The sequence below is a fragment of the Panicum virgatum genome, chromosome 8K (assembly GCF_016808335.1).
Source record: "Panicum virgatum strain AP13 chromosome 8K, P.virgatum_v5, whole genome shotgun sequence".
In the NCBI taxonomy this organism is placed as follows: domain Eukaryota; kingdom Viridiplantae; phylum Streptophyta; class Magnoliopsida; order Poales; family Poaceae; genus Panicum; species Panicum virgatum.
The window spans coordinates 14,065,982-14,078,361 of record NC_053143.1 but is presented as its reverse complement, the minus strand read 5'-3'; the positions used below and the strand labels follow the sequence as shown (position 1 = coordinate 14,078,361).

General features: G+C 44.9%; 2 protein-coding genes across 3 annotated transcripts; one reads left to right on the top strand and one right to left on the bottom strand.

Moving 5' to 3' along the window:
* Positions 1 to 4,995: 4,995 nt before the first annotated feature.
* On the bottom strand, positions 4,996 to 10,276 carry LOC120644007 (zinc finger BED domain-containing protein RICESLEEPER 2-like). Of its 2 annotated transcripts, XR_005663295.1 has the most exons (5): positions 10,165 to 10,276; positions 9,728 to 10,070; positions 9,290 to 9,353; positions 8,751 to 8,876; positions 4,996 to 5,464 (listed from the first exon to the last, which is right to left on the bottom strand). XR_005663295.1 is itself a non-coding variant. In XM_039920538.1 (3 exons), the coding sequence occupies exon 1, from the start codon at positions 8,293 to 8,295 to the stop codon at positions 6,634 to 6,636; it is 1,662 nt and encodes a 553-aa protein (XP_039776472.1). In that variant the 5' UTR covers positions 8,296 to 8,310; the 3' UTR covers positions 4,996 to 5,464; positions 6,153 to 6,231; positions 6,345 to 6,633. The 2 variants fall into 2 exon arrangements, 1 of the variants encoding a protein (XP_039776472.1); XM_039920538.1 differs by lacking the exons at positions 8,751 to 8,876; positions 9,290 to 9,353; positions 9,728 to 10,070; positions 10,165 to 10,276 and adding exons at positions 6,153 to 6,231; positions 6,345 to 8,310.
* A 131-nt stretch (positions 10,277 to 10,407) lies between these two features.
* On the top strand, positions 10,408 to 11,761 carry LOC120646181. Its single transcript, XM_039922873.1, has one exon. It carries the CDS (start codon positions 11,111 to 11,113, stop codon positions 11,585 to 11,587), a length of 477 nt encoding a protein of 158 aa, XP_039778807.1. The 5' UTR covers positions 10,408 to 11,110; the 3' UTR covers positions 11,588 to 11,761.
* The last annotated feature ends 619 nt before the right edge of the window (positions 11,762 to 12,380 follow it).

The window sequence follows — 12,380 nt, the reverse complement described above, 5'->3', positions numbered from 1 at the left end:
TGTATTGTTATCCGATGCTACACCCACCATCTCACTACAGGGAGGAGGATCACAGAAGACCTGTGTTTGACAGGATGATACGACCAGTGCATGACCGATTGGGACCCCACCAATCAGGTCAGAGGCGGCAGCCTACACCGGTCAGACCGGTCATAGCTGACCGGTCAGACCGGTCTCGCCAGAGGCCGAGCAAAGCTCCTTTCCCAAGACAAGAGTACCGTGTCAAGGGAAGCAAAGTGGAACTGCAGCCTACTGTTGATCCAGAGAAGCTTAAAACCGTTGCTATTGTTCAGATCGGTGATACTAAAGTGGCTGTTGATAATGTGGGTAAAAAACCGATAATGTTTGATAAATCGATTAATTCTCCTGTTCAGAGGCCGATCAGGGCTAATGATCATCAGGCCGGCAGCAGTAGTTCAGCATCGAAGTACTTTCAACCAAGGTGGTGTCCTCTGGGGTTGACTCGTACTCAAAAGAGGATGCTGCAACGCCTACGCTTTCAAGAGAAGAAGGAGCAGGAGATCCAGAAGCTGAGAGACAAACAATTCAATCAGTGCAGACCCATAGTCCCTCAGGGCAAGGTATGGAGGGTCAAATCAGCTGACCAGCCAGCACGACCGATCAAGCCATCTCAGGCAACCGGTCTGACTGCCCTGAATAGCCGGTCAGACCATTTGACCCATCAATTCAGCAGAAAGCCGAATTAGCAATGCCTGTTTCGGTTTCTTGCGATGGAGATACACCACTATCATTCTCGGCACAAGGTGGTGAGGAGGTAGTGGATCATGAGGTCACACCAAAAACGCAACAATATGGGGCTCAACGATATTTAAGTGCTCGGGGGGCAAAATATTGGCAGGTGATAATTTAACTCATGAAGTTTTTATTCAATAGATCAGTTTGCAAAAGGCTCTCAAGATCTTGACTATGCTGTGTTTCAAAATCTTGAGCTGTTTGAAAGGTTTAACATCAGTAAATAAAGTCGAATTAGAAGTTTATTCAATTCGAGCTAGAAAGTTGGCAAACTGTTAGTAATAAGACATATTGATGCTCTTACTCCTATTCTTCGGTTAAAGAATGAAGCCGAATTTGCTTGGGGGGCAAAACAGCAAGAGGCATTTTAGAAAATTAAACATTACTTGTCTTCGCCGCCGGTTCTTAAAGCACCTAGGAGAGATGTTCCTTTTAAACTTTATATATCAGCCGAAGATAAGGTTATTGGAGCTGTTTTGACTCAAGAGTCCGAAGGGAAGGAGTATGTTGTTACCTACATAGGCCGGCAACTTATTGATGCGGAGACAAGGTATACTTTTATTGAAAAGTTATGTTTATCTTTATCTTTATATCATGCTTGTACTAAATTGCGACATTATCTACTATATAGTACTTGCATAGTAGTGTGTCAATCCGATGTGATAAAACATATATTACAAAAGCCGATTTTGAGCGGTAAAATCGGCAAGTGGGCATATGTTTTGATAGAATATGATTTGGCTTGTGAACCCTTGAAATCAATGAAAGGCCAAATTGTAGTGGATTTCATTATTTAGCATCAGATTAATGATGAGCATGATTTAGAAATTGGCCATATTTTTTGCACACCATGGAAGTTATATTTCGATGGATCGATTTGTGATAATGGTCAAGGATTTGGTGTTGTCTTAATTTCTTCAAGTGGTGCTATCTTTGGGTTCTCAAACCGATTGAAAGAGTATTGCACAAATAATCAAAGTTGAGAATGAAGCCCTTTTATTTGGCTTCGAATTTCTGCAATCTATGGGCATAAAACATGTTGAAGCCTTTGGTGATTTACTTCTGTTGGTGCAGAAAGTATCCAAGGTATGCTAATGTTACAATGGATCTTTAAATGCATATCTTGACAAGTGCCTCGATATTATTTCTTCCTTTGATGAATATATTATTAGACACATGCCCGGGGAAGAAAATGGACAGACTAATGCTCTGGCTCAGCAAGCATCTGACTACGCAATTGTGAAGAAATATCACATTCGAAAGCCGATGCAAGCAAAAACCGAGCTCAAGCTTCTGGACGAACCGGTCCGACGCAACCGGTCCGACCGCCCAGAATACTGGAGACGCCAAATTCGGCTAAGAAAGATGATGCAATCACTAAAAGCCGAAGATCAAATTTGGAGAGTTCCTATAATTTCTTATCTAAAGATTTTGGTCACGATGCAGAGAGGAATATTCGGCGTATGAAACTCGAATATTGTTTGATCCATACTGAGCTCTATCTTTGAACCGCCGAATATTTGTCTCCCAAGTGTTTAGACTCAGATCAGACTAGAATTGCCATAAGGAAAGATCATGAAGGCATTGGTGTGTACGGCAATCGGCTCCCAAGATGAAGTGATTGTTTAGAAGAGCCGATTTTTACCCTACCATGATGTCAGATTGTTTCAAATAATATAAGGGTTGTAAAGGATGTTGGCAGTTTGGTGATTTACAGTTGGTGCCCGCTGCATTGGTACATCCTATTATCAAATTATGGTCTTTCCGAGGTTGAGGATTGGAGTTCATTGGTCAGATTAATCCTCTATACTCAAAGGTGCATTGCTTTGTGTTAATTGCTACATATTATTTTACTAAATAAATCGAAGCAGTTCCCTTGAAAAGCATGATTTAGAGCCGAGGTAATATATACTTAGGCTTGTCTCATTTATATGTGATTGGTGCGTAGGTGCTTTGCATTATTTCAGTGCAGATTAGTTCTTCACAATAATCTAATATTGGCCATTTGCATCATGATTGTGCCATATTCATTTATGAGGCCGATTGGAATATTTTGCACTAACAAGCAAGCTGAATATGGTTCTTTTATTTTGGCTAGAAGTTTATGATTCATGGATATAAGGCTGGTGGATGCTATATATATTCATTATACGCTCTCAGCTGTGATTATAGGAGACAAAAGACCAATTGCTATTCATTGTAATTGGGTCGGTTTGTGCATCCATGGTCATTTGAAGTGTGAGATTGACTTTGGACCGTATTCCAAACAATAATAGCCGAAGTGGTGTGTACTTAGGTTCATATCTTACGGGAGATGCAGGAGTATGAGCAGCAAGGTGAAACCATCGTCTTGAGCCACATCAAGATATGTGGTTAATTGGATTCCTTCATCATTAGAGACAAGATGTGACTGGTGCACAAGTGCTTTTCATTGTTTCAATGCAGTTTTTGGCTTGGAGAAATGTTTCTTGGCACGCAAGCTTTACCAAGAAATAGGGGTGCATATGTTGACACCCAAAATTGGCACGACTCAGGTTTTTTGGATAATCTGGGCAAACCGGTCAGACCTCTTGTACAAATCGGTCAGACCGGTCAGGAAAAATTTGTCAAATCATCAATTAGACTGCACTATTGCGTAGATCTCATCGAGATGATCGAAATGTATATATGGAATGTCCAATTTGGAGTCCGGATGAGGAAGTTATGCCTCCCGGAAGACCTGCACCCCGGTCAGACCGGTCCGAAACGCAGAATCCGAGTTAGGAGTTGTATTTTGACACGAGATTTGATAGGGTTTTGACTCCTAATGGGTATAGACCTCCCCACCGTATATATATGAAGGGCCACGGCCGATTGATGGTAATCCCAATCGATTCAACAAATCATACCTTATTTTTATCCTCTAAACCCTAGCTTTTTCAACCCCATTGTTCTTCGCTCGTCTCTACGGCATTCAATGGCGTTCTGAGTGGCCTGCCGACCTCAGAGCAACCCTAGCTCCATTAGCTTCGACGGGTCCCTCCCGAGCTCTTGGTTCTAGGTCTTCGCCATCTTCCTAGAGCACCAGTTTGACCGGTCTGCTATATCGGTCTGACCGGTCGGCGCAGGGAGGCTGCTGGTGTTGATCGTTTTGACGATCTTGCTGTGCGTTCTAGCGCGTTCGAGTGTGTGACTAGATTTTGCGTCAACACCTTCTAGTTCCAATCTAGACAAAAATCACAAGATAAAAAAAGCACTAAGACCATGTTCGTTTACAGAATGTTGCCCCCTTTAAGCCAGGCCACACACGCTCTCACGCCACGGGCACAGGCCCACCTGTCATTGCAGGTTACACAGTGCTCTACTTTACGCCTTCCCCCACCCGAGACGCCTCCATGCCGTAGTCGTGACCAGGGTTCACCAAACCGGTGGGAACCGGTCCGGTTTGACCAGTTACCGGTCAAACCGGTCCGGACCGGTTCCGGTTTGGGCCGGTACCAAACCGGCCCAAATTCAAAATTTAAATTTAAATTTAAAAAAATGAAAAATTCCCAAAAAAATTCTTAAAAATACTTCAAGGTGCGACGAATCTAATGGTGTCAAATTTTCTCAAAATTTCGTTCATTTAGTATAGTTTGCGGGGATTTGAAGTTAAACAAAAAAAAGCATGCATACAAAAGTATACAAATACAATGTAAAAGTAGTACAAAAGAGGGTTGGAGGGTTCATTTAGGCTAAAATATGTTATACAAACATTTATTTAGTATACTTTGCGGGCATTTGAATTTAAACCAAAAAAGAAAAAAAATTGAATTTGACCGGTTACCAGTCAAACTGACCGGTAAACTGGTCGGTAAACCGGTCTAACCGGCCGGTATACCGGTACGAACCGGTTGAACTGCGAAATTTGAATTCAAATTTGAATTCCACCGGTACCGACCGGTTTCCGACCAAACCGGACCGGTATACCGGTACCGGACCCGGCCGGTTTGGCCGGTCCGGTCGGTAATCAAAACCCTGGTCATGACATGCCGGCTCTTCCCTTCCTCTAGGCCTGCTAATGGGTGTTCACCCACCCCACTCCCTGCCCCTACCCATTGTCAGAGCAAATATTTTGTCACCCGCCCCACCCCGCCCAAATATTTTAAAACCCGCCCCAACCCGCCCCGCGGTTGTGGGTTAAACATCAAGTTGCAGGCAGGCACACATGCAGGTTGCCTGCAGGCTCCCCGCAACCCACCCCGCGATGGCATCCAAAATAAGTGACTTGAAATATGCCAGTATATTTCCATGATATTCTCACAGTTTACAGGAACTTGGTCAATCAATTTAAATCATAAACCTTCAGACACATACAAACACAAATAATCACAGTACATGGCCCGTACATGGCCCTTCTGTTCTAATAGGAAAGGAAAGCTACAATCTTTTATCTTTTATCAAATGGAAAGCACAAGATGTATGATATCCAATGGGATCCTCAACTCATCTCCAAAGATTCAATCCTGCAACAAAATTAGTTTCAGAACGTCCATGGCTTTTGCCGTCTCGACGTTGAAGGCCCGAAAGGTGAATGCAGCCTTGCGCATGGCTGGGGGCAGGTGGAGGTGGTGGTAGTCATAGCTGCGGACTTGCTTAACGCAGTATGAGAGAGCTGCTTGTAGGCTACTGCTTGCTGCAGGTGTGGCGCTCATGAATCCTGTATCAGGTGTGAACAAGGTCCTGCAGGACACTGAAGAGGAAGATGCACACAGTTAGATGCAATGTAGAACACCTGAAGATAACAAGGTGTGGTAAGTTACTGACAAAGGAAATTAACAGGTAACACGAGTTTTGACCCAAGGAAAAGGAAAGAAATTTCCGATCCAGTTTAAGGGGTTACACTATTAAATGTCTGAACTTCTGAATTTGCCCAAATCAAACATGGCATGCCCATAGGTAATTTGCAACTGATTTGAAGCTGAATAACATACTATGCAACATACATAGAGAGGGTATAGAACAATTTGACATGCATACTCGGTGGACAGATATATGACAACAGAGATGGAGAAACCAGCTGCAGTTTTAGAGAAGGATGCCCTGGCTGAACCAGTTTTAGAGGAACTCTACATATGCATGGGACATAGTTTCAGAACTATAGAAGTCATTTGTCGGGCAATCAGTTAAATGCTTATAGAAGCTTATGCTTGGGGCAAATTTCAGAGAACTACAGAAGAATGCAGGTTACTCAGTTAAATGCTTATAGAAGCTTATGCTTGGGGCATTGAAGCACATGATGATTGTTTTTTTGGATACTCAAAGGAGAGCTACAGTAAAGATTCAACTACCGAATAGGAAAGGAAAATGAAAAGCATGCAGTCTCTGGATAGTTAAGTACAGACTACAGACATTATAGTTCAAAAAGAAAAGAAGATTACCTTGCATTGGCTGTTCATGGCATTGCACTTATTGGCAGCAGAACTGAGTCTTAGAAAGAAAGCAGCGGCATCTGAATACCTGTCACAGGACAAAAAGATGGATAAATATAAGATGATTATGTAGGTTTAAAACATTTTCTGCTACATTTCGGTTAACTGAAAAGAACTAAGAGCAGGGATAAGAAGTCTGACCGTGCAAAGGATAAGCTTCTCAGAATTCCCTAACTCACTTCATTGGTGGGATATGTGTACAACCAATCTTTGCAACAGACCAAAGATTGAAGAGTTTCTGATTTCATTGAGCTTCGATTGTCACTAAGAATCCGACCGCTCAAGCTGAATGCAGATTCAGACGAAACAGTGCTGAGTGGAATTGCTAAAAAATCACGTGCCATTGCTGATAGCACAGGATACTTGTTGGAGTTTGTTTTCCACCAAGTCAGAATTTCAAATCTTTCATCTGGTCTCACTGGTGGCTCTTCTAGATATGCATCAAGTTTGATTTTTCAATCCTAGTCCCTCTCCTCCGATTCCTGTATTCAGCAAATTCTTGTTCCAGTCTTCTTTTTCCAAGCACTAGCACTGGAGAACGGTTCACCATGCTTGTGGACTGTGTAGTTTGTGACACCACATTTGTTTCATTTCTTCTTATAACCTCTTCATACTTCTTAAAATACTTGTGAAGCCACTCTTTAACCATATTTGTGCTAATTTCAATGTCAATAAAGTTGCTGCACACCTTCTCATAGAAGAAGTCAAGGAGGTCAAGTTTCTTTCTTGGATCAAGTATGCTGCAAATAGGAAGGAGCATATTGTAATTTCCATTCCAATACTTATCAAATTTCTTATCCATTGCATTTGCCAAATCAGTGATAAACTGATCCTTGTGCCATTCTGGACTTCTCAGAGTTTGATGGATGCAAAGCACATTATCCAGGAACATGTGGGATGTTGGATATCTATCAGCTGAGAACGCCCTGGTAGTTTCTTCATAAACTCCAAGGAATTCACCAATGGACTCAACTATACTAAACTCAGATTCGGTTGGAAATGGTTGCTGGTTTGCTGTGGCATATCGCTTCAAGACGGTCTTGTACTTTGCTGCCTCCATAATCATGGCATATGTTGAGTTCCAACGATTTGGAACATCAAGGACTAAACCAGCGTTTGCAGCAAGACCTTCTCTTTGAGCTATCTCATTGAAATTCTGGATACACGCTGGTGATGAGTTAATGTTCCTAATCAGGTCTCTTATCAATTCTATCACAGCACTAGCAACATTCATACCGTCTTGCACAAGAATGTTGAGTATATGAGCACAACATCTAACAAGAAGATGCTCACCACCAAATAACATGTCTTGCTTTCCGCTTTCTTGCAGAAGATCGCAAGCTGTCTTGTTGTTTGCTGCATTGTCTAGTGTTATTGTGAACATCTTCTCTTTGATTCCATAGTCTGTCAGAACAGTTGTAATGGCTTCCTCAATAGCAACACCTGTATGTGGATACTTCACATCCTTAAATGCAATTATCTTTTTCTTCAAAACAAAATCAGGGCCAATATAGTGGGCTGTAACACAAAGATATCCCAACTTTTGGTTTGATGTCCAAAGATCCGAAGTGAAGCATATGCGAGAGCTAAGACTCTGAAGTTCACTTCGTAATTCTATCTTTGCTCTCTCAAACTTAGCAACACAATCATTACGAATCGTTTGTCTCCCTATGCCGCTAAAAGTGGGTTGCAGTAACTCCATCCAAGGCTCAAAACCTTCATCATCAAACTTGTTGAATGCTACATCAGCTCTAACAATCCATGCAATCATCAGGTCGCGACTTCTCTGCTTATTAAAGGTGAATGGACCATCTGGCTTTTTCTTCATTGTAGCGACAAATCTGTTCCTATCATCACTAGGGACTTTGGGGCAGTACTCTGCAATGTGAGTTCTAAGGTTGTTTGTACCTGATTTCCTGTTTGCAATCAACTTTGTTCCACAGTACTTGCAAATTGCTTTTAGTGCACCATCTATCCTGACCAATTCCGGCTCATAATACTCCCAGATTGGTGCCCTTCTATTTGGTGTTTGTGAAGAACTATTATCAGTGCTCTCACTTGTGCCAGAGGCCCCTAACTGAAGAGAAGACATCTATTTTGAAAAGGCATATTTTTAGAAGTTAAACATGCATGGGTTACCTTGTTGTAGAGCTCTTAAACTCTAAAGGAGACCTTTCAGTACTATAGCAGTCTAGTACTAGCAGCAATATCAGCAGTGCCAAGTGCAGCAATATCAGCAGCTATACACAGCAATATACATGAAATGCAGCAATATCAGCAGCTATTTGAACAGCAAAAATAGCTACCAGTCTGAAAAATAATTAATGGTTATGCCAATCATTGATTTCACAAACTAGTACTAATAGAAAACAATCACGTGTTCTACTGATTTCACTGAAAAGTAAAAGCTTAAACTTGCAACAGCTGAGAGTATACTCTATCTGCCAATCATAGTTCTACTAGATTCATAGGTGCATGCAGTAGCTTAGATGGAAACATGTAAAATTCATATATAAGATGGGGAGAAATACTTAAAGTTGGGATTACCTCGAGATGTTTCTCTGTGACTCTATGATCTGTTGGTGCAGATGAATCCGGGTCAGCGGCGGCTTGGCCGTCGGCGCGGTCGGCGGCAGCTTGGCGTACCCTTGGTTGTATTGATTTAAAACAGAACTGTAACAAAATAAAAGGAATGTTGTTCAAATATAGGTTCAGAGATACTGCTTGTATAGAAAAGATAAGCTACATTGGCCGGACGAACAACTTCCCAGCAAAAATGCAAGTATTAGGTTTCTTATGCTGTTCCCAGCAAAAATGCAACTACAGTGTTATAAAATAGTGCTATTCAATATCACAACCTATCTCTGCTGCTTCAGCAGTAATAGAAAATGCATTGTTCAAAATTACATGCAGGCATAATATCTTCGGTGTTTTCTTATCTCTATTTTTGAAGCATATGTTCAGTGTTCTATTCAGAAAAAGTTAAATAAATCAAATGGACTGTAGATGGATTTATATTGTGGGAGCATTTGATAAGCTGTTCTCGAAGAAAGATAATACAATTTGCCAGGTTGAGAAGACACTACCTGACCCAGAGCTTGCAGGCTTAGAGCTGCTGGTTGAGTCTTTAGCTTCCAGAATATTGTGAGCCTAAGTAGTAATAGTAATTAGTACTGGCGCACTGCTTGATTTTAGAAGGGTACCAAACTGCACCATCTAATGTTTGCAGAGCTGTATGCTATTCTTTTTGGACTAGCATGCTTCCAGTTCTACAACTAATTGCCAGGTCATTCAATTAGTCTCACAGCTAGCAGCAAGCAAATGTGGATGACTTATGATTACTCCATGGCAAGCACTACCTCTGTTCTTACAATATTTATGAATGAAATAATTCTGACCTCTTGCCCCCACTTTTAAGTTGGATCTTAATACTAGAGAGCAAGCAACAAGCATGCATCTCCTATCTGCATGTCGAAGGAGGATGCAGAGAGAGAGCAAGGCAAGAAGCAGTGGACTGGACTCACCCGGCCTTGCAGTGGAGGAGACCTTGTTGACGTAGGAGTAGGAGCTGCCCCCTAAGCAGTTCCCCATGGGAAACACTCCTTATCCCTTCCGATCTCTATCTCCACCTTCACCTCCTCTTTCTTCCCCAGGCAATCCGCTGGTTGTCTCTCTCTGGCCGGCCCGGCTAAGAGCAGCAGCAGCGAAACAGGGAGAGACAGAGCATGCCGAGCGGCCGAGAAAGAAGACGGTGGCCGGCCTCTCGGTTCCCCAGATACGGTGGCAGCCTGGAAGAAGGCGAAGCCGGCGGCCACAGATCCGGCGATCCCGTCGTGCCTACAGCACCTCCCCCACAGATCTTGGCATCTTGCAAGAAGAGGAGAAAGGAAGCCAGTGAGCCGTTGAGGAAGAGGAAGGGGTGATGCGGAGGAGATGGAGATGCAAGGTGGAAGAGGAGTACCTCGATCTGTGGACGTCGGAGGAGGAGAGGTGCGGCGGCGACGGTGGCCGGCAGCGGCGACGTCGACAGCGGTGGTGTCGCCTTCTTGCAGGAGTAGGACGTGGCTGATCTGTTTTCTTCCCACCCACCCCGCCCCAACTCACAAATGCAGCCCACCCCGCCCCAACCCGTTGGTCTCTAAACCCGTTACTACCCCACAAACGAATCACCATTCAAAAACCCGTCCCAAAATCCCCATGTGAGCCCGCCCCGCTAGCAGGGCTACCTTCCTCCCCTCCCGACTCCCATCCATCGCCGCGCCCTCGCGGCAGGTAGGTCGCCCGCGGCGGAGCCGATACCCGGGAGGACGCGCTTCTCCGACCTCCACGACGATCTCGTCGCCGCCATCCTCGCCCGCCTCCCTCTCCGCCAGATCGCCCGCGCGCGGCTCGTGTGCAGGCGGTGGCGCGCCCTCACCGCGGACCACAGCTTCCTCTGCCGCACCGCCTCGCGGCAAGCCGCCGCCGGCTTCTTCGTCGACGACCATTTCAGCGTCAGGGCCGACTACGTCCCCTTCCCCCACGGCTGCTCGACCAGCGTCAGGGCCGACTACGTCCCCTTCCCCCACGGCTGCTCGACGGCCGCTGAGGACGGCCCCGCCCCGGATCTATCCTTCATCCCCAGCGCCGCCCCGCCCGGGGACCCACCGCGCGGCGGCGTCCATGTCTCCGGCTCCTGCAACGGGCTCCTGCTCCTCTGGTTCCCGCTGCGCCACCCGACGGCGGGGTACTACGCCTGCAACCCGCTGACCAGGGAGCTCGCCCGGATCCCGGCGGTGGCCGAGCTCGTGCACAGCTTCAACCTCGCCTTCGACCCCTCGGTGTCGCCGCACTACAAGGTGGTCGGGTTCGGGCACAAGTCCCTGGTCCAATTTGTTCTGGAAGGGGGGCATCTGAAGACGATACCGATGCCGCCCAATAGGAAGAAAGGGTGGTTCTGCGCCTACATCGGAGAGTCGGCCGGGCATCTTCAGATGATTGGCTACACCAAGGAGGAGAAGCTCACTGCCTGCTTCGAAATCCTGGAGATGCAGCGTGGTCGGCCCGAGTGGTCGCATCTGTGCCGTGTTGATCTTGATCGGGTGCAAGAACTGCATCCTGAGATCGAATGGCCAACATGGGATACCCGGTCCAAGGAGCACAAGGTGATTGGCTACCTCGCGCTTTCGCCAGTCTGTGTCGTCAGAGGAACCGGGGAGGCTGGGAAGCATGGGGTCTTGATTTTCAGCATACCAGGAAAGATCATGCTCTACGACATGAAGGACCAGAGGATTTCAGTTGTTGGAGAAGTTGAGAGCTCTGCTAGGGAACTGCGCTCCCGGTGCCACTTCGAGTGCCCTTGGTATTACTTCTATGCTTACAGTCCTAGCTTGTTTACTTTGTAGTCATTACTTGCCTTAACAAGGATGTATCGTGTATGTGGTCCTTTCGTGTTATAAGGGCATCTGAAGATGCCCTCAAAAAAGATGGTAGTGTTGCTACTCCCTTGACAAGAGAGAGAGGCCAGGGAAGAGATAAATCAGAAATGTTAACTAGCGAACTCTCTTTTTTGCTGACAATTTTTTGCTGACTTTAGTGTTTTATCTGCTAGTGGGAGCTCAAATGTTTAGCAATTAAATCTAGAAAGTAGGATTTCCTGCACACTGCAGCAGTGTTTACTAGGATGATGGTAATAAGCTAGCATCATGTGCTGTGGTCCCAGTGGTAAGAAAGGATCAAGGAAACAACAGACAACCATTGGAATCAAGTGAATTTCATGATTCAATGTCAGAAGTAGGAATAGTAAAACATGGCCAAGGGAATCACTTGTTATCTTTAGCAGTTGGATTCATTAGCTAGGAACAGATATCTGGGTAGGAATATGAAGATTGGAACATTTATGACAGACAGATATATAATTATTTTAGAGTTACAGGGCTTAAACGCCCCAGTCTTCATGCAAGCAGAATGACTTTACAGCACAGGTTTTGACAGTAAAAATTCTGCTAAACAGAGCAACCTCTCAACTCTCAGCTATCCTATTACAATGCCATCTTGGATGCTCAGCATCAGGTTCAGATGTTCACAGCTCCATTGACGCCCCCTCCAGAACTGCTTCAGGAGAGAGGTTGGAGAGGGTGTCTGAACCACAGCAGAGCTTCAAGTTGATCCACTTGCCTGATCCCACCACCGTGTCCT